General features: G+C 41.1%; 1 protein-coding gene across 1 annotated transcript in view; it reads right to left on the reverse strand.

Annotated features, from left to right (window-relative positions):
* Window positions 1–10,215: 10,215 nt before the first annotated feature.
* Window positions 10,216–20,810, reverse strand: part of LOC124038780 (serine/threonine-protein kinase WNK4-like) — a 105,014-nt gene continuing 94,419 nt past the window's right edge. Inside the window, exons 19-21 of the mRNA XM_046354846.1 lie at window positions 12,642–13,287; window positions 12,153–12,459; window positions 10,216–11,567 (exon numbers count right to left, since the gene is read on the reverse strand). Coding sequence (XP_046210802.1) covers window positions 11,565–11,567; window positions 12,153–12,459; window positions 12,642–13,287 — 956 coding nt within the window. The 3' untranslated portion in view covers window positions 10,216–11,564. The remainder of the gene's footprint in view (window positions 11,568–12,152; window positions 12,460–12,641; window positions 13,288–20,810) is intronic.

The following is a 20,810-nucleotide window of genomic DNA, read 5'->3' on the forward strand; positions in this document are numbered from 1 at the left end:
GTATAAACCGCCAGATGTATGTTATTAATGTCATCGTTCAGCCACGACTCTGTGAAACATAAGATATTACATATTTTAATGTCCTGTTGGTAGGATATACTGTACATGCTTGTAGTTCGTCTTTTTTATTTGTCAATGATTGTACGTACGTTGGCTAATAGGGCTGATGGTAAAGTCAAATTACCCAGTCACCACCGGATCCTAACAAGGCACCCCGACCTTCGTCCTCGATATGTCCGTTTCTTTCTCCTGCGAATGACGGGAATGACGGGGATGAGGGCCTTGTCGGATGTCTGGAGTAAATCGCTCTCGTCCAACTCGTTAAAGTAAAACTCGTCTTTCAATTTGAAGTGAGCAATCGATGTCCTGATTTCTAGCTCTTTTCGGTCATAAGAGAAGGTGGCAGAAACATTATGTTCAAAATAAGTTACAGATAATGTGGAAAAACACACACAATAGCCCAATTGGTTAGGAGACTGTAAAACAGCAGCCATTCTCTCTGGCGCCATGTCTAACAGTACATTCACAACCAATTTCACAACATTAAGTGTGTGCCCTCAGGCCCCTACTCTACTACCACATATCTAGAATGCAAAATATGTGTATGTGTGTGTGTAGTGCATATTTTATTGTATGTTTGTATGCACGTGTCTGTGCTTACGTTTGTGTAGCTTCACAGTCTCCGCTGTTCCATAAGATGTATTTTTATCTGTTTTCTAAATATAATTCTACTGCTTGCATGAGTTACTTGATGTGGAATAAAGTTCCATGTAGTCATGGTTCTATGTAGTACTGTGCGCCTCCCATAGTCTGTTCTGGACTTGGGGACTGTGAAGTGACCTCTGGTGTCTTATGGGGTATGCATGAGTGTCCAAGCTGTGTGCCAGTAGTTAAAACAGACAGCTCGGTGCATTCAACATGTCAATACCTCTCACAAATACAAGTAGTGATGAAGTCAATCTCTCCTCCACTTTGAGCCCGGAGAAATTGATATACATATTATTAATGTTAGCTCTCTGTGTACATCCAAGAGCCAGCCGTGGTGCCCTAAGTCCCTTTCTGTGTGGCACCTGACCACATGACTGAACAATAATCCAGGTGCGACAAAACTAGGGTCTGTAGGACCTGCCTTGTTGATAGTGCTGTTACAAATGCAGAGCAACGGTTTATTATGGACAGACTTCTCCCCATCCTAGCTACTGTTGTATGAATATGTTTTGACCATGACTTAATTTCCACATTATTCCTGTTTGGCCCTGTCCGGGGATATTGTCGGATGAGGCCACTGTGTCTCCCGACCCCTCCTGTCTCAGCCTCCAGTATTTATGCTGCAGTAGTTTATGTGTTGGGGGGCCATGGTCTCTCTCTCTCTCTCTCTCTCTCTCTCTCTCTCTCTCTCTCTCTCTCTCTCTCTCTCTCTCTCTCTCTCTCTCTCTCTCTCTCTCTCTCTCTCTCAGGACCTGAGCCTAGGGACTAACTGGCCTGATGACACCTTGACCGTGCTGCTGCTCCAGTTTCAACTGTTCTGCCTGTGGCTATGGAATCCTGTTCTGTCCCAGACCTGCTTTTTCTTCAACTCTCTAAAGACAGCAGGAGCGGTAGAGATACTCTGAATGATCGGTTATGAAAAGCCAACTGACATTTACATCACTTGCTCTGAGACCTTGAAGTAGTGGTTCCCCTTGCTCTGCAAGGGCTTTTGTGGAGCGATGGGTAACAATGCTTCGTGGGTGACTGTTGTTGATGTGTGCAGCAAATCTGATATTTAAAAAAACATCACGCAGATGTAACAGTATAATTTTAAACCGTCCCCTCGCCCATACCCGGGCGCGAACCAGGGACCTTCTGCACACATCAACAACATAACAGTTCTTTCGAAATATTAACAATACAAATCAAGGGAAACACAGGAAAGCAAATGGCTCCTGCTGAAAAGAGAAGACTGTTGTAGGCTAAAATATTTGGTCAACTTCCGAGAGAGGCTTTTGGCACAAGAGAATCAGCCATCACCAGCAAGTGAGCTGCGCATCATTGGGTGAGATTGTGAAACTGGAAAGCATTTTTAGGACTATATTTCCTACTCATTTTGTAGCCTACAATATTGTATGTCTCCACACAACTAGGTCTAGGCTATTGATGGATTCAAGACAAGGTCGTTCTATTGATCTCAGTTTGTCAGTGTCAAAGTAGCCTGCCATTCTGATCATCTGCTGTATTAAAAATATTATCCCAAAGTCTCCAGTCTTGTGAAATGACATAGAATGGTATGAAATTCGTTTATGAAAGGCCACATTCTGTAATTACTGAGTCCAAAACTACACAGTTGACTGCAGTTACTCAACTTTTACTGCAGTTTCAAAACGGCAATTTTTTTTGTAAGGGCCCCATGTGATCTACTTTTTGTGTGCATGTACTGGCATGTAACTGATAGATGCACACACACTACACGTTAATGTTTTTAAATGTATGTAAATTGTAAAGTATTTTGTCTGTAATGTATTTTTCGTTATGCATTGGACCCCAGTAAGACTAGCTGTAAGACTAACGTTAACTTTTCTACGTAGTTACTAGCCATACAGCTTGAGCTTGTTTCGAACGTTCCTTGTTCTCGATACACATAGAAAGAAAATTATCATTTTTTAAATGACAAAATTCTAGAACCGTTTTTCATGAAAGGCAGTACTTTATATTGCCCATGAGATGGGGTAATTGCAACACACACATACAGAAATCGCATTCGAAACAGGAACTTTTTTTGCGTCGAACCCGATTTAGTGTTGACAGGAGACGTTGAATATAGCGATTAAATCGAATCGCCATATTCAGCAAGGAGGATCTTCCAGGGAAGTTCTACTTTATCAGACAAGTGGAGCTTCAATGGAAATTCACTAATTTGCAACTAGGACTAGCCTAAAATATCCTTTCAAACAGTCACAAGGTTTATTGTACGAGCTGCTATCCGGCATGATATAAAGCTGGCAATGATAGAGTCAACCGGACATTCAAAACATTGTCTGGCATAAATGTATGCTGATGTTGAAAACATTCAACTTTGTGCGTATGTACAGTAACTAAGGTCGACTGTAGATCGTTTCTGGTTCACTTTTCAGCTACCTAAATAGCTTTCTGTCACTTTATTGTAGGCTGCTACAGCGAAAGCTGGTGATGAGTGTAAAACTTGTCTGGCATAAATCCCTTTTGCCTCAATCTGCACTCAATCTGCACATTTGACTTGACTTTGCTTCTCCTAGATGCCTACACGTTTTACTCAGTGAAACAGGAGAAGATCATGGATGAGCTGGATGAGGAGGCCAAGATAAGAGGGGCAAAGACAGGCGCCAACTGACATGGCAATCAGAAAACTTAGCTAAAATGGACTGTGTGGTGTGCCAGGTATCCTATCTACTTTACTGGAATGGAAGAAGGGACTAATGCAGAAGCTACACCTTATTCCACTGCTAGCCATTGTCAACTTTGAATTGGAACTACTGAACTGAGACAAAGAAACACAATCCTATTTAAATATAATTATGTTGATAAAGGACGGAGTTGTAAAAATTGTATTATGTAGTTTCTTTTACAAAACAAATGACATCTTCATGTAAGGTCAGTGTAATGTTTCCTAGGCTAAATGGCAGACATACAGTTGAAGTCAGAAGTTTACATGCACCTTAGCCAAATACATTTAAACTCAGTTTTAAACTATTCCTGACATTTAATCCTAGTTTTAAACAATTCCTGACATTTAATCCAAGTAATAATTCACTATTTTAGGTCTGTTAGGATCACCACTTTATTTTAAGAATGTGAAATGTCAGAATAAGAGTAGAGTGATTTATTTCAGATGTGATTTCTTTCAGCACATTCCCAGTGGGTCAGAAGTTTATATATACTCAATTAGTATTTGGGAGCATTGCCTTTAAATTGTTTAACTTGGGTCAAATGTTTCGGGTAGCCTTCCCCAAGTTTCCCAGAATAAGTTGGGTGAATTTTGTCTCATTCCTCCTGACAGAGCTGGTGTAACTGAGTCATGTTTGTATAGGCCTCTGCTCGCACACTTTCAGTTCTGCCCACAAATGTTCTATACGATTGAGGTCAGGACTTTGTGATGGCCACTCCAATACCTTGACTTTGTTGTCCTTAAGCCATTTTGCCACAACTTTGGAAGTATGCTTTGGGCCATTGTCCATTTGGAAGACCCATTTGCGACCAAGCTTTAACTTCCTGACTGACGTCTTGAGATGTTGCTTCAATATATCCACATAATGTTCCTGCCTCATGATGCCATCTATTTTGTGAAGTGCACCAGTCCCCCCTGCAGCAAACCACCCACACAACATGATGCTGCCATCCCCGTGCTTCACGGTTGGGCTAGTCTTCTTCGGCTTGCAAGCCTCCCCCTTTTTGCTCCAAACATAATGGTGGTCATTATGACCAAACAGTTCTATTTTTGTTTCATCAGACCAGAGGACATTTCTGCAAAAAAGTACGATCTTTGTCCCCATGTGTAGTTGCAAACTGTAGTCTGGATGTTTTATGGCGGTTTTGGAGTAGTGGCTTCTTCCTTGCTGAGTGGCCTTTCAGGTTATGTTGATCTTCACAAGGTCCTTTGCTGGGATTGATTTTCACTTCTTGCACCAAAGTACCTTCATCTCCACTCCTTCCTGAGTGGTATGACGGCTGCGTGGTCCCATGGTGTTTATACTTGCATACTATTGTTTGTACAGTTGAACATGTTACCTTCAGACGCTTGGAAATGCTCCCAAGGATGAACCAGACTTGTGGAGGGCTACATTTTTTTAAAATGAGGTCTTGGCTGATTCCCTTTGATTTTCCAATGATGCCAAGCAAAGAGGAACTGAGTTTGAAGGTAGGCCTTGAAATACATCCACATGTACACCTTCAATTGACTCAAATTATGTCAATTAGCCTATCAGAAGCTTCTAAAGCCATGACATAATTTTCTGGAATTTTCCAAGCTCTTTAAAGGCACAGTCAACTTAGTTTATGTAAACTTCTGACCCACTGGAATTGTGATATCGTGAATTATAAGTGAAATAATCTGTTTGTAAACAAACAGTTGTTGGAAAAAATACTTGTGTAATGCACAAAGTAGATGTCCTAACCCACTTGCCATAACTATAGTTTGTTAACAAGAAATATGTAGAGTGGTTGAAAAATTAGTTTTAATGACTCCAACCTAAGTGTATGTAAACTTCCAACTCCAACTGTACATCAATATTGCCACAATAGTACGGAAGCAGAGAGGAGCGCTATCATAATTGCAACTGTTTATTATGTCAAAATATGATTTACAGAGTATGCTGTAGCCACCAAACCTACAGAGTAAATATAAAATAAGACATTGCAAGGGGAAGGCACAGGTGTGAGCATGGCAGGACAGCAGCTTTGCATATCAAAGCGATACAATCATACACATATATTACAATATTAGCATTGAAATCACATTTTCTTTAAATATATACACTTGTGGAAATCTTAGGTGAGTATTATCCTGAGTGGTGCAGAGGTCTAAGGCAGTGCATCTGGGCTAGAGGTGTCACTACAGACCCTGGTTCGGTTCCAGACTGTATCACAACCGGCCGTGACTGGGAGTCCCATGGGGTGGCACACAATTGGCCCAGTGTCGTCCGGGTTAGGGTTTGGCCGGAGTAGGTCGTCATTGTATATAATCATTTGTTCTTAACTGACTTAAATGAACTAAAAATAGAATTCAGTGTGCATATTTAAGGCAATGGCTAAGGGCTCACAGTTCCATCCATTTGTTATGCAGTCATTCTCTCGCCTCCCTACCTGTGCATATAAATAAGCTACTTTATTTAACAAAAAGTGTGAAATTAGTGACTACTAAAGTAGAAGTTACTAAAGTGCAGAGGCTGCCTTGTTTATTACACATTGCAGAAATGTTTTATCATTGTTCAATGTCATGTACAAAACATTAGGAACACCTTTAGGACAGCCCATTTAGTCTACTGGTCGATTGTTTGTTCCATAGGCTGCTGTTCCATGTCTGATTTGCGCATGTCTCAGTGGACTAATTCATTGAGGAGGCCGTGGTCAAAGAAGGAGCGTGTGGCTAAGATGCAGAAGGCACATCTCTCATTGTTTCATAACTTCATTGTGTTAACTGTTTCCCCTTTGATTGTTAGTGTCTATGATCAATTCCCTGTTACATACAATACCGGTCAAAAGTTTTAGAACACCTACTCATTCAAGGGTTACTCTTTTTACTATTTTCTACATTGTAGAAGACATCAAAAATATGGAATCATGTAATAACCAAAAAAGTGTTAAACAAATCAAAATGTAACTTATATCTGAGTTTCTTCAAAAGCCACCCTTTTCCTTGATGACAACTTTGCACACTCTTAGCTTTCTCTCAACCAGCTTCATGAGGTAATCACTGAATCATCATGCGTTTAAATTAACAGGTGTGCCTTGTTAAGTTAATTTGTGGAATGTCTTTCCTTCTTAATGCGTTTGAGACAATCAGTTGCGTTGTGACAACGTAGGGGTGGTATACAGAAAATAGCCCTATTTGGTAAAATACCAAGTCCATATTATTGCTAGAACAGCTCAAATAAGCAAAGACAGTCCATTATTACTTTAAGACATGAAAGTCAGTCAATACAGAACATTTCAAGAACTTTTGAAAGTTTCCTCAAGTGTAGTCGCAAAAACCATCAAGCGCTATGATGAAACTGTCTCTCATGAGGACTGCCACAGGACAGGAAGACCCAGAGCTACCTCTGCTGCAGAGGATAAGTTCATTAGACTTACCAGCTTCAGAAATTGCAGTCCAAATAAATGCTTCACAGAGTTTGAGTAACAGACACAGCTCAACATTAACTGTTCAGAGGAGACTGTGTGAATCAGGCCTTCATGGTCGAATTGCTGCAAAGAAACCCCTACTAAAGGACACCAATAATAAGAAAAGACTTGCTTGGGCCAAGAAACACAAGCAATGGACATTAGACTGGTGGAAATTTGTCCTTTGGTCTGGGGTCCAAATTGGAGATTTTTGGTTCCAACCGCCGTGTCTTTGTGAGATGCAATGTGGGTGAACGGATGATCTCAGCATACAATGGGGCAAAAAAGTATTTAGTCAGCCACCATTGTGCAAGTTCTCCCACTTAAAAAGATGAGAGGCCTCTAATTTTCATCATAGGTACACTTCAACTATGAGACAAAATGAGCATTTTTTTTCCAGAAGATCACATTGTAGGATTTTTTATTTATTTATTTGCAAATGATGGTGGAAAATAAGTATTTGGTCAATAACAAACGTTTATCTCTACTTATACTTATATACCCTTTGTTGGCAATGACAGAGGTCAAACGTTTTCTGTAAGTCTTCACAAGGTTTTCACACACTGTTGCTGGTATTTTGGCCCATTCCTCGATGCAAATCTCTAGAGCAGTGATGTTTTGGGGCTGTTGCTGGGCAACACAGACTTTCTCCAAAGATTGTCTATGGGGTTGAGATCTGGTGACTGGCTAGGACCTTGAAATGCTTCTTACGAAGCCACTCCTTCGTTGCCCAGGCGGTGTGTTTGGGATCATTGTCATGCTGAAAGACCCAGCCACGTTTCATCTTCAATGCCCTTGCTGGTGGTAGGCTTTCTTACTTTGGTCCCAGCTCTCTGCAGTTCATTCACTAGGTACCCCTGTGTGGTTCTTGTATGTCTTCCATTTCCTAATAATTGCTCCCACAGTTGATTTCTTCAAACCAAGCTGCTTACCTATTGCAGATTCAGTCTTCCCAGCCTGGTGCAGGTCTACAATGTTGTTTCTGGTGTCCTTGACAGCTCTTTGGTCTTGGCCTTAGTGGAGTTTGGAGTGTGACTGTTTGAGGTTGTGGACAGGTGTCTTTTATACCGATAACAAGTTCAAACAGGTGCCATTAATACAGGTAACGAGTAACTTAAATAAGAAGTTACAGGTCTGTGAGAGCCAGAAATCTTGCTTGTTTGTAGGTGACTAAATACTTATTTTCCACCATAATTTGCAAATAAATGCATTAAAAATCCTACAATGTGATTTTCTGGATTTTTTTTCCTCATTTTGTCTGTCATAGTTGAAGTGTACCTATGATGAAAATTACAGGCCTCTCTCATCTTTTTAAGTGGGAGAACTTGCACAATTGGTGGCTGACTAAATACTTTTTTGCCCCACTGTATGTATTTCCCAACGTAAAGCATAGAGAAGGGGGTGGTGTTATGTTGTGGGGGTGCTTTGCTGGTGACACTGTCGGTGATTTATTTAGAATTCAAGGCACACTTAACTAGCATGGCTATCACATCATTCTGCAGCAATTATGCCATCCCATCTGGTTTGAGTTTAGTGGGACTATAATTTTGTTTTTCAACAGGACAATGAACCAAAACACACCTCCATGCTGTGTAAGGGCTATTTGAACAAGAAGGAGAGTGATGGAGTGCTGCATCAGATGACCTGGCCTCCACAATCCCCCGACCTCAACCAAATTGAGATGGTTTGAGATGAGTCGGACCGCAGAGTGAAGGAAAAGCAGCCAACAAGTACTCAGCATATGGGATCTCCTTCAAGACTGTTGGAAAAGCATTCCAGGTGAAGCTGGTTGAGAGAATGCCGAGAGTGTGCAAATCTGTCATCAAGGCAAAGGGTGGCTATTTTGATGTTTTACACTTTTTTGGTTAATACATTATTCCACACGTGTTATTTAATAGTTTTGCCGTCATCACTATTATTCTACAATGTAGAAAATAGTACAAAATAAATAAAAACCCTTGAATGAGTAGGTGTTCTAAAACTTTTGACCAGTAGTGTATATCACCAGTAATAGGCTACATTTACCATTAATCCCCATCATTTCTAATCTACAATGTTTGTTTGGTTAGGGTCATTTCTGTTAATGCTGTTATATTATTACACCAGTATTTTGCGGTTCTAATTGTTGGAGTGGACATGTTGTTTGCAGAGCTCACAACTTATGCTACACTTGTGAGGAACAAGTTTTGGTTCATTTCAATCCATTTATGAGTTTTGTCAATGTATTAATTGTCTTTTCTTTGGAGCGCTCCTGTCAATGTTGAGTAAGGACGTGCACCTAATTATGCATATAGGCCTAGAAGTATTTAGGCCTAGACTACCTGGCCTGCGTGCAAATGCAGGCCTATAAATGTGCCCATTTGGGGGATGTCTGATAGTATTTCTAATTGTCTAATGTAATGAGTTCTGGAGCTAACCAAGTCTGTTTTCAGAACCTCAATGTATTTGAAAAATATCTCCAGCGCTTTCCTTTTCGATATCCACTTGGCATGAAAGGGAAAAAATGTCATGCTCTGATCCAGTGGAAACGTCATAAAATAGATGATTACTTCTTATCCCTTGCACAAATAGCCTACAGCTATGTCTGGCTGGAACTCACTGGTGTGGGGAACTCTGAGGGCCCAGAATGTTTTATACCATGTTGCAAATTTGCTAGCTCAAGCTTCAGGCTGTACCCAGGTTACAGACTATTACCGGCAACTTCAGGAGCTTAACGGAAGAATCAGCCAAGGCCAGCAGCAGCTGGAGAAGGAGGATCAGAACAGTTTTTTTTCTTCTGGTTAGGATATATTGATCTCTGGTTCCCTCTTTATTAATTTGTGTATTTTCATTGTTTAATTAAACCAAGTACTTAAAGCATCAGATAAGCTCAGTATATATAGTTGATTTTATTCAAACACATAGGGTGTGTCTGTATGGAAAAATACATGTTTTAACATTTTGTCTAATTGGTCAAAAGAAAAAAAGGACTCGGTCGACCAAGATTGAGTTTTTTTGTCGGGGACAGTCCTAAACCTTCCTATTATTGAGTTACACCACCTTTTCCCTCAGAACAGTTTAGCTGGGGCATGGACTCTACAAGGTGTTGAAAGAATTCCACAGGGATGCTGGCCCATGTTGACTCCAATGTTTCCCACAGTTGTGTCAAGTTGGCTGGATGTCCTTTGGGTGGTGGATCATTCTTGATACACACAGGAAACTGTTGAGTGTGAAAATCCCAGCAGAGTTGCAGATCTTGACACACTCAAACTGGTGTGCCTAGAATCTACTACCATACCCTGTTCAAAGGCACTTTAATATTTTGTCTTGCCCATAGCCGCAGAATACATTTTTATATATAAGAAAGTAAAAAATATATTACATTTTTTGGAAATAAATTGTGAATTCACCTGGTCAGTCTAATGGAAAGAGCAGGTGTTCATAATGTTTTATACACTCCGTGTATGTGCAAAAAATGTAGGTTGCCAAAATGTCTTTGGTTCATTTGAAAATGTAATTTATAAATGCATTATTTCATATTTACAATCATGGTGAGACCCATTAGTCTACACCTATATCTGTATGTTGGATTATTTGTAGAAAATATAATATCAGTGAAAAAGTCAGGAGAGATTCGTAACAATCATCAACCATAAGTATTTTTTATTTTTGATCAATGTGGCTGATTTGGCAATACTTTCACTGAATTTGTTTTTTTTAAAGGAGTAGCTGGTTAGTTTGTCTTGGGTATTCCTCATGTATAGAGCTGTATTTTGCCTAGCTTCCTGGAAAGACTGACACCACAATGATCTCAGTGTTATAGTTCTACCACTAGGTTGTATTCAGCAATAGAAAACTACTGGTCTATAGTGTTGTATTGATAAATGCTCACTATCATGTATATAAGATACTGCCTAACGTTAGACAACAATGTTCACATCCTTCTACATGTCGACAACAGTTCTCCTTCATAATTCTTTTGAATTAATCCGAAATATTGCTTCACTATTGCACATTGGAAAATCAGCAAAGTACAACAACATATCTGTTTTTTCATAGTCCCTCTAGAGGGCAGTAGTGAGTTTACAGTCAGCATAAACATCAACAGATTGCAAACAGACAGTCAAATGTGCAAATTAAAATGTGAATAATCTGAAACAGTCCCAATAAAAACTGTCTGCGACAGTCAGATAAGCAGGAAAATATTGATCAACTGGATCCCAATATTTTCGAACAACCCTTAATAATTCTTTGTGGCTACAAGGCAGGATTATAGCAGATCACTAAGGCTCTACTGTATGTACAACTATCACACATGTTCAACATAGCATAGTATGAGGAATGATGGTACACTACCTGGGCTGGTACTGTTGTGAGCCTTTTACACTCATTTTATACTCACACTGTTCTGGTGGCATCCTACTGAACCATTGTAGTGGCAAGGCTTCTCTCTGGGGTGACTGACAACAGATGAGAGGTTCCGTTGTCCCTTCATAGCAGAGGGCTCAGTGACCTATGATGAACCCTGTGATCTCTGATGAACCTGTGACCTTTGATTAAACCTGTGACCATTAGCTCAGCAGAGGAGCCTCTTGGTTTCTGGGGGGCCTAGGTTACTCTCTCCTCCAGTGGGGGGCCAGATAAAGGGTTTAGACGTGATGTCACTTCCTTCCTCCAGCAAGATGGACATAATCACTGCACTCTTCAGATGAGGTAGTCCGGACTTATTCTACAGCAAGCATGGCTCAAGATTCTTACTGGTGAGAAAGGAGACAAGGAGATGCAATGATTAGATGTGTAGAGTATTCAGATATAGTGGAGAACCGTTCACCTCCTGTCTTCTAGATAAACTTAGATTTTGGACAGCAGGATGAATACAACACATACTCAATACAGTAGCCGTGTCTGAAACCTGGCTTACCTACTACTTACCAAAACTGCATAATGTGTACTAATCACACACTATTTAGAATGTACTATTTAATAAAAATATATTCAGTAAGCAACAAATGTCAACATACTAGACTCACCCATACCGAGTGTGTGTCATCTAATGCGCAATTGCATTGTTTCCCAACATTTGTTCATTTTGGTATAGTCCCCTTATCTGATTATCAGCTGTCGTCAAACACGTTGGTCTGAAAGATGATTCTATTCCAGAGTAGCAGGCAGCAAATTTGTTGTAGATGAAATTAGCAGAAATGAGTATGACATCCTGGCATTTAAAGCATACAATTTTTTCCCCACACACTATAAAATGTATTTTTGCATTCCCAATCATCCTACTATTTAGAACGCAAGTAGAAGTATTCGGACCCTGTAAGGACAATGTGTAAACCCACCATTCTACTGATGTCAGATGCAAAAGTCACCCCTTTAGAGGGCTTCTCCAGAGAGCTGCTACTGCTGCTGCCACCCAGAGAGTTCCTCCTAATGATACCTTGGAGGGGGAGCATGTCCAGGCGCTGCAGACTGTTTCTGCGGGAGGAGGAGAGGTAACTCCTTTCCTTAGAGAGGCGGCGCTGGCGAATTGACAGCATGGCGGCAGGACAGACTATCCCCGCAGGGGGAACCTTTCCCATCCTCTCATACAGCTCTTCAATCTCCCTCTTCTGGGTGGCCTGGAGACTCTGCACCTCTGCCAAGTGTCTGACAGGAGGGAGAGAGAGAATGAGAGAGCGGGATAAAGATAAACAGTTTAGGACTCTGAGGAGGATATGTTTAAGTGCTTTGGAATAGTTGAGAGTCAAGTTGAGTTCAAAGTAATCAAACTTCGATTAAAACCCAAAATGGGTGAATGACTGAAGAGATGCTGAAGGTGAAACACTCACTTCTCCCTCATCTCCAGTAGCTCCTCCCACATGTCCTCACTCTCTGAGTCGTCACTGCTCAGGTATGTGAAGTTACGGCTGTAGCTCAGCCACATGTGGTTTAGAGTGGAGGTGTAGGTGGGGCTCCCTGCCCCCCCATCCCACAGGCCACGCCCCTCTGATTCCACAGCTATAACGGACAGGCCGCTGTCTGCAGACATACCCATCAGACTGAGGCTGCACATTCTCTTCCTCCTCCTCCTCACTGTCTGCTGCTTTTCCTCCTTCTCCTCATTTTCCTTCTCCTCCTGCTCCTCATCTTCTTCTTCCTCATCTTCTTCCCCCTCTTCCTTCTTCTGCTCCTCCTCATCTTCTTCACCCTGTTCTTCCTCCTCCTCTTCCTGCTGCTGTTCCTTGGTCCCGGCCCACTCTACTTGGACCTCCCGGGCCTCCCCCATAGTGAGGTGTGGGGGGTGGGGAGTGAGGGAGGTGTTCAGGCTGGTCTCTGACTCCCACTGCTCCTGCTCCTCTGTGCTGCTCTTGGAGGTGGTGTTGCTGCCCACTGATATGGGCCTGGCGGGGTTAGAGCCCTGTCCACCTGGTTCAGGGATCTCCATGCTAGGGGAGACCTGAAAACGGCCCACTGTGACAACAGCAGGTGGAGGATCTGTGGGGAGAAGGGGGTTTATGATCAATATCAATACAGTGATAATAATTCATTTTCACAATCTGCTGTTTGTGTTTACATTCTATAATATAATAATATAATAATATATAATAATAATAATAATATATGCCATTTAGCAGACGCTTTTATCCAAAGCGACTTACAGTCATGTGTGCATACATTCTACGTATGGGTGGTCCCGGGGATCGAACCCACTACCCTGGCGTTACAAGCGCCATGCTCTACCAACTGAGCTACAGGACCACCATTCTGTTCTAGTAGTTGATATTATATTCTACTGATATTGACTCATGTACACTCAAATTAATTACAATGCTTTAGGCCGGGATTCAATCCGATTGCCCCTTTTCGGCTATGCACCGTTTAAAGGCAATGTTTCCGGAGAATTCATGGTAAACGCTGCATATGTCAGCTCAATCTGAAATTTCCTTTAAATATCAAGCGTGCAGTTACGTGGCTCTACTGTTGATCAGATATAACCCTGGTCTTAGTTTCATAACTTTCTGTCAGAAAACCAATCCAACTGCCATATCTACTGCCAACATCTGGCAGTGGTGTAAGAAGTGGGAAGGAATCAGAGTTAGCTGAGGTGTGGAACTAGGTGGCACTCTCCTGGCTTGGAAAAACCTTTTCTCTGCTGAATACGGCCTAGGGACTTCTCAAACAGAGCCTGTTCTGTCTGTCTGTTGAGCGGGGTGGGTCTTGTTGGGATGAGTCGCTCGGGGACCAGAGCAGGGCGAAGTGGCGGTGTAAACACAGACAGGTGGGGAGGAAATGGGAGGAGAGGCCTGTAACGAGTGCGGAAGCCTTATAATTGGTCAGCTCTGCTGGACAAATCTTCTAATAGGTCAATACTGGTAGGCAGGGCTATAATCACACCTACGTATTGGTCCCTTATTCAATGATCCCGAGGCACTTGTAGTGCTAATAGGTGATGTTGTTACTAAACACCGATGTGGGCAGGATAAAACAGAACAGGAAACAACGGGAAGGGCAAATTGGCCCAAACACGCTTATTTTTAGATTGCAGGGCAATTCTGAGAATGATTTACTCTGGTTCCTTGAAAGTTTTCCTGGAACTTTTATTAACACTCTGAGAATGGAAAATATAGGTAATCTAGAATTTTTTGAAAAATAACTTCCTTCAAACTTTCACTGAATGTTTCAATAAAACTTTTAATAATATTGCTAGCTTATTTTGGGTCAATGTTTTTGAACTCCAAGCACATATAGGACACATGGAATTGAATATTCTTAGGCATTAATCATGTGAACACATGTATTTTTTATTGTGACACAGCATCAGTAGCTAGGTTTCCATCCAATTCGCAACAGATTTTCATGCGAATATTCTAAAATCTAAATGAATAAAATATGTGCATTTTCCCACCGGAGATGTTTTCCATCAAATTGACTGCGTATAAAAGTATGTGCATGATAACGTAGTCCACATCATAACTTTTGCGGTTAAATTCCTATGTACCGAATACAAATTCCAGTTAAACGTGATTCCATTGCATTTTCAACTCTACTGATTGTTTCGACACAAAACAATGTTGCGTTATATAATATTGTCACGTGCGCTCTAGCCTACAGTTTGCAGATACATAGCCTACATGAGATTATTATGGCCAAAAGAGCGATAATATTTTAATTTGTCAAACGGCAGCCAAGCATCGATTATCATGTAACCAGAATAAGAGCCTAGATATTTATTGGAAAAAAGCATCAAGCTCATCACATTGCACTTTCACCACTTTGTGATGTTAATCACAATTTATTTATTCTGTAGCCTAATAAACATCATGGTTTTCCGAGTCATTGTGGGAGGACCACACACACACCATATCATCACGTAGTTTACTTCGATATGATGGTTAGTATCTAAATATTTGCACATAAAGGCGTTTCCACAGTCAACTCGCTCAAAATATATTTTACCGACACAAAAAAATCCCACCATATAGAACAAACTAATGATCTATCTGCATTTATAAATGTATGACTTTACTCAAATAAAAATTGGGATGATTCAAACATATAATCTTCTGTCCTCTATCAACCAGGATGGAGCTAGCCATGCCATGTTTTTTATGCAAACAAAGCTGTTGATTTTAGTCTATTCAAATAGACCCCATTTCAAAGGAAACAAGCACTCATTAAGATCAGGTGTGGCCAATTAGTGGGAGCAGCCAAAATACCTGTTGCTGCTGAGAACAGAATGTATATGTTTTTAAATAACATTCTTAGAATGTTCTCTAAACCTAGGTTATTATACTTTTGTGTTTTTCTATTTGTTTTTATTTCTATTTGTTTTTACATTTTTATTTGAAATGTAGTTTAGTTTGTTATTTTTCGTTTTTATTCCGTTTTAGTTTGATAGAAACATTTATATTTAATTTTTATGTTATTTAGTTTCAGTTTTAGTGTCAAGGACAAAGTAGCCTATGCCTGGGAGGCTAGCAGCCATGTATGTTCTACTTCTTCTGTTACCTAGTGATAGGCTGGTGTTAGCTAGTGATAGGCTAGTGTTAGCTTGTAATAGGCTAGTGTTAGCTAGTGTTAGCTTGTAATAGGCTAATGTTAGCTAGTGTTAGCTTGTAATATGCTAGTGTTAGCTAGTGTTAGGCTAGCTAGTAGTCTCTGAAATTACAGATCTAAAGGATTCTCTTGGACATTTAGAAAGAAAACAAATCAGGGAAGGGTGTTCTTCAGACAGAACTCTCCCAAGTTTGGGTAGGTAGACCAAGCATGAAAAATCATCATTGGTTACCGCCTTGGTTAACGCCTTCCAAAGTGTGTTGCATGAACTTTACAAAAAATATACGTAATCAAAGACTGCAAGTTTCTGCAGCTGCTCTTCACCAACTTCAGCCTACAGCCACCGCCTGCATTGTGGGTGGCTCTATTGTCAACCAAGCATTAAGATGTTTTTGTTTGCCTCACGCGAACATGACCAAATATGTGACTGAAACAGGAACCAAATTTGCGATTTTCATGTATACAGTGGACAAATGAATGTGAGGCTCTCAATAACCAATTGATTGTCCTATTTGTTTTACATTGTACTATCTATTTACAGTTTGAATGTGTGATAAATGTTTATTTCGACATTACAAAAAGAACCTTATAAACGACAGCAACACTGCCATGTTGCACTGAGCCGTGCCTTTGGAAAAGCACAACTTTTGGCTGTTGCAGATGCACCTCCCCCGACTTCACTCCTCAACTCGCGTCTGCAGTCTATGTGCTTTAGTTTTAACACTCAAGAGTCCATTCTTTATCTGAAGCAAGTAAGCAGACATCTCAGAGCATCAGGTAAATCCCTTGCAGTGATTTTAGTGAACATACTGTAGATGATGCAAACTATCCACTTGTGAAATGCACTAATTCAAAATAACCTCTGCGTTCTCCATCTCGCTAGCTAGATACTTTACAGTGCCTTCAGAAAGTATTCATATGTATATTCCCTTTGTCTTATTCCATTTTTATGTGTAACAGCCTGAATTTAAGTTAACCATCTACACACAATACAATTTTCAGATCTTGCCGGAGATTTACAGTGGGGCAAAAAAGTATTTAGTCAGCCACTAATTGTGCAAGTTCTCCCACTTAAAAAGATGAGAGAAGCCTGTAATTTTTATCATAGGTACACTTCAACTATGACAAACAACTATGACAGACAAAATGAGAAAATAAATCCAGAAAATCACATTGTAGGATTTGTAATTTATTTATTTGCAAATTATGGTGGAAAATAAGTATTTGGTCAATAACAAACGTTTATCTCAATACTTTGTTATATACCCTTTGTTGGCAATGACAGAGGTCAAACTTTTTCTGTAAGTCTTCACAAGGTTTTCACACAATGTTGCTGGTATTTTGGCCCATTCCTCCATGCAGATCACCTCTAGAGCAGTGATGTTTTGGGGCTGTTGCTGGGCAACACAGACTTTCAACTCCCTCCAAAGATTTTCTATGGGGTTGAGATCTGGAGACTGGCTAGGCCACTCCAAGACCTTGAAATGCTTCTTACGAAGCCACTCCTTCGTTGCCTGGGCGACGTGTTTGGGATCATTGTCATGCTGAAAGACCCAGCCACGTTTCATCTTCAATGCCCTTGCTGATGATAGGCTTTGTTACTTTGGTCCCAGCTCTCTGCAGGCCATTCACTAGGTCCCCCCGTGTGGTTCTGGGATTTTTGCTCACCGTTGTGTTAATTTTGACCCCACGGGGTGAGATCCTGCGCGGAGCCCCAGATCGAGGGAGATTATCAGTGGTCTTGTATGTCTTCCATTTAATAATAAGAATAATTGCTCCCACAGTTGATTTCTTCAAACCAAGCTGCTTACCTATTGCAGATTCAGTCTTCCCAACCTGGTGCAGGTTTACAATTTGTTTCTGGTGTCCTTAGACAGCTCTCTGGTCTTGGCCATAGTGGAGTTTGGAGTGTGACTGTTTGAGGTTGTGGACAGGTGTCTTTTATACTGATAACAAGTTCAAACAGGTGCCACTAATACAGGTAAAGAGTGGAGGACAGAGAAATCTTGCTTGTTTGTAGGTGACCAAATACTTATTTTCCACCATAATTTGCAAATAAATTCATTAAAAATCCTACAATGTGATTTTCTGGATATTTTTTTTTCTCATTTCGTGTGTCATAGTTGATACCTATGATGAAAATTACAGGCCTCTCTCATCTTCTTAAGTGGGAGAACTTGCACAATTGGTGGTTGACTAAATACTTTTTTGCCCCACTGTATGTAAAAACTTTAATTTGGCCACTCAGGAACATTCACTGTCTTCTTGGTAAGCAACTCCAGTGTAGATTTGGCCTTGTGTTTTAGGTTATTGTCCTGCTTAAGGGTGAATTAATCTCCCAGTGTCTGGTGGAAAGCAGACTGAACCAGATTTTCCTCTGGGATTTTGCCTGTGCTTAGCTACATTCCATTGAAAAAAACTCCCCAGTCCATTAACGATTACAAGCATACCCATAACATGGTGCAGCCACCATTATGCTTCAAAATATGGAGAGTGGTACTCAGTAATGTGTTGTATTGTACTTGCCCCAAACATAACACTTTGTGTTCAGGACTAAAAGTTAATCACTTTGCCACATCTTTTTCAGTATTCATTTAGTGCCTTGTTGTAAACAGGATGCATGTTATTTTTTTGTACAGGCTTCCTTCTTTTCACTCCATCATTTAGGTTAATATTGTGGAGTAACTACTATTTTGTTGAGGCATCCTCAGTTTTCCCCTATCACAGCTGTTAAACTCTGTAACTGTTTTAAAGTCACAATTGGCCTCATGGTGAAATCTCTGAGTGGTTTTCTTCCTCTCCGGCAACTAAATTAGGAAGGACACCTGTATCATTGTAGTGACTGGGTGTATTGATACAGCATCCAAAGTGTAATTAATAACCACACTATGCTCAAAGATATATTCAATGTCTGCTTTTTTTTTAACCCATCCACCAATAGGTGGTGCTCTTGGCGAGGCAATTGAAAACATCCCTGGTGTTTGTGGTTGAAATTCACTGCTCGACTGAGGGACATTTTTACTCTTAAAATTATTTAGGCTTGCCATAACAAAAATACTTATTGACTCAAGACATTTCAGTTTTCATATTTTATTCATCTGTAAAAATTTAGAAAATCATAATTCCACTTTGACATTATGGAGTATTGTGTGTAGGCCAGTGGCAAAAAATATAAATTCAATCAATTTAAAATGATGACTGTAACACAATAAAATGTGGAAAAGTCTGAAGGCGGGGATGTTGACACTAGGGCAACAAACAGACAGGGCCATGGTGTCACTGGATAAGGTAGTGATGTGCTTCCCTGTTTCCCGAAGAGATCATTAGAGATCATTTAAAATGGCTTCCACCATTTTAAAGTAGTCAACTGGGTGGGGATTCCGGAGTAATCAGCCAATGATCAGAGTATTGTCTTCTTCTTCAAATTGGATTGCCTATAGTTAGTAAATGGCTTTGAGCTATATTACCGACATCTAGTGACCACACTAAATGAATGACACACACGATTTGGTTTAAGACTCTAGCACTGGAAACCACATATCCTGAGGCTGCATTATTGTAGCTGGGGATTTTAACAAGGCTAATCTGAAAACAAGGCTCCCTAAATTTGATCAGCATATCAATTGCGCAACCCAGGCTGGCAAAACCCTGGACAATTGTTATTCTAAATTCCGCTGAAAGCGCGAACCACTGCTTTTAATCAGGACAAGGTGACCGGAAACATGACCGAATACAAACAATGTAGTTATTCCCTCTGCAAGGCAATCAAACAAGCTAAGCGTCAGTATAGTGACAAAGTAGAGTCGCAATTCAACAGCTCAAACACAAGAGGTATGTGGCAGGGTCTACAGTCTATCATGGACTACAAAAGAAAAACCAGTCCCGTCGCGGACCACAATGTCTTGTTCCCAGACAAACTAAACAACTTCTTTGCTCGCTTTGAGGACAATACAGTGCCACTGACATGGCCCGCTACCAAAACCTGCGGACTCTCCTTCACTGCAGCCTACGTGAGTAAAACATTTAAACGTGTCAACCCTCTCAGGGCTACAGGCCCAGACGGCATCCCCAGCCGCATCCTCAGAGCATGCGCAGACCAGCTGGCTGATGTGTTTACGGACATATTCAATCAATCCTTATCCCAGTCTGCTGTTCCTACATGCTTCAAGAGGGCCACCATTGTTCCTGTTCCCAAGAAAGCTAAGGTAACTGAGCTAAATGACTACCGCCCCGTAGCACTCACTTCCGTCATCATGAAGTGCTTTGAGAGACTAGTCCAGGACCAATTTGCTTACCGCCCCAATAGGTCCACAGACGACGCAATCGCAATCACATTTAACACCATAGTACCCTCCAAACCCGTCATTAAGTTCGAGACCCTTGGTCTCGCCCCCGCCCTGTGCAACTGGGTCCTGGACTTCCTGACTGACCTGCCCCCAGCTGGTGAGGGTAGGTAACAACATCTCCACCCCACTGATCCTCAACACTGGGGTCCCACAAGGGTGCGTTCTCAGCCCTCTCCTGTACTCCCTGTTCACCCATGACTGCGTGGCCATGCACACCTCCAACTCAATCATCAAGTTTGCAGACGACACTACAGTGGTATGCTTGATTACCAACAATGACGAGATGGCCTACAGGGAGGAGGTGAGGGCCCTCGGAGTGTGATGTCAGGAAAATAACCTCACACTCAACATCAACAAAACTAAGGAGATGATTGTGGACTTCAGGAAACAGCAGAGGGAGCAGCCCCTTATGCACATCGACAGTGGAGAGGGTGGAAAGTTCCTCAGCGTACACATCACGGAAAACTGAAATGGTCCACCCACACAGACAGCATGGTGAAGAACCTCAGGAGGCTGAAGAAATTTGGCTTGTCACCAAAAACACTCACAAACTTTTACAGATGCACAATCGTGAGCATCCTGTCGGACTGTATCATCACCTGGTACGGCAACTGC

Source organism: Oncorhynchus gorbuscha, linkage group LG06 (genome assembly GCF_021184085.1).
Source record: "Oncorhynchus gorbuscha isolate QuinsamMale2020 ecotype Even-year linkage group LG06, OgorEven_v1.0, whole genome shotgun sequence".
In the NCBI taxonomy this organism is placed as follows: domain Eukaryota; kingdom Metazoa; phylum Chordata; class Actinopteri; order Salmoniformes; family Salmonidae; genus Oncorhynchus; species Oncorhynchus gorbuscha.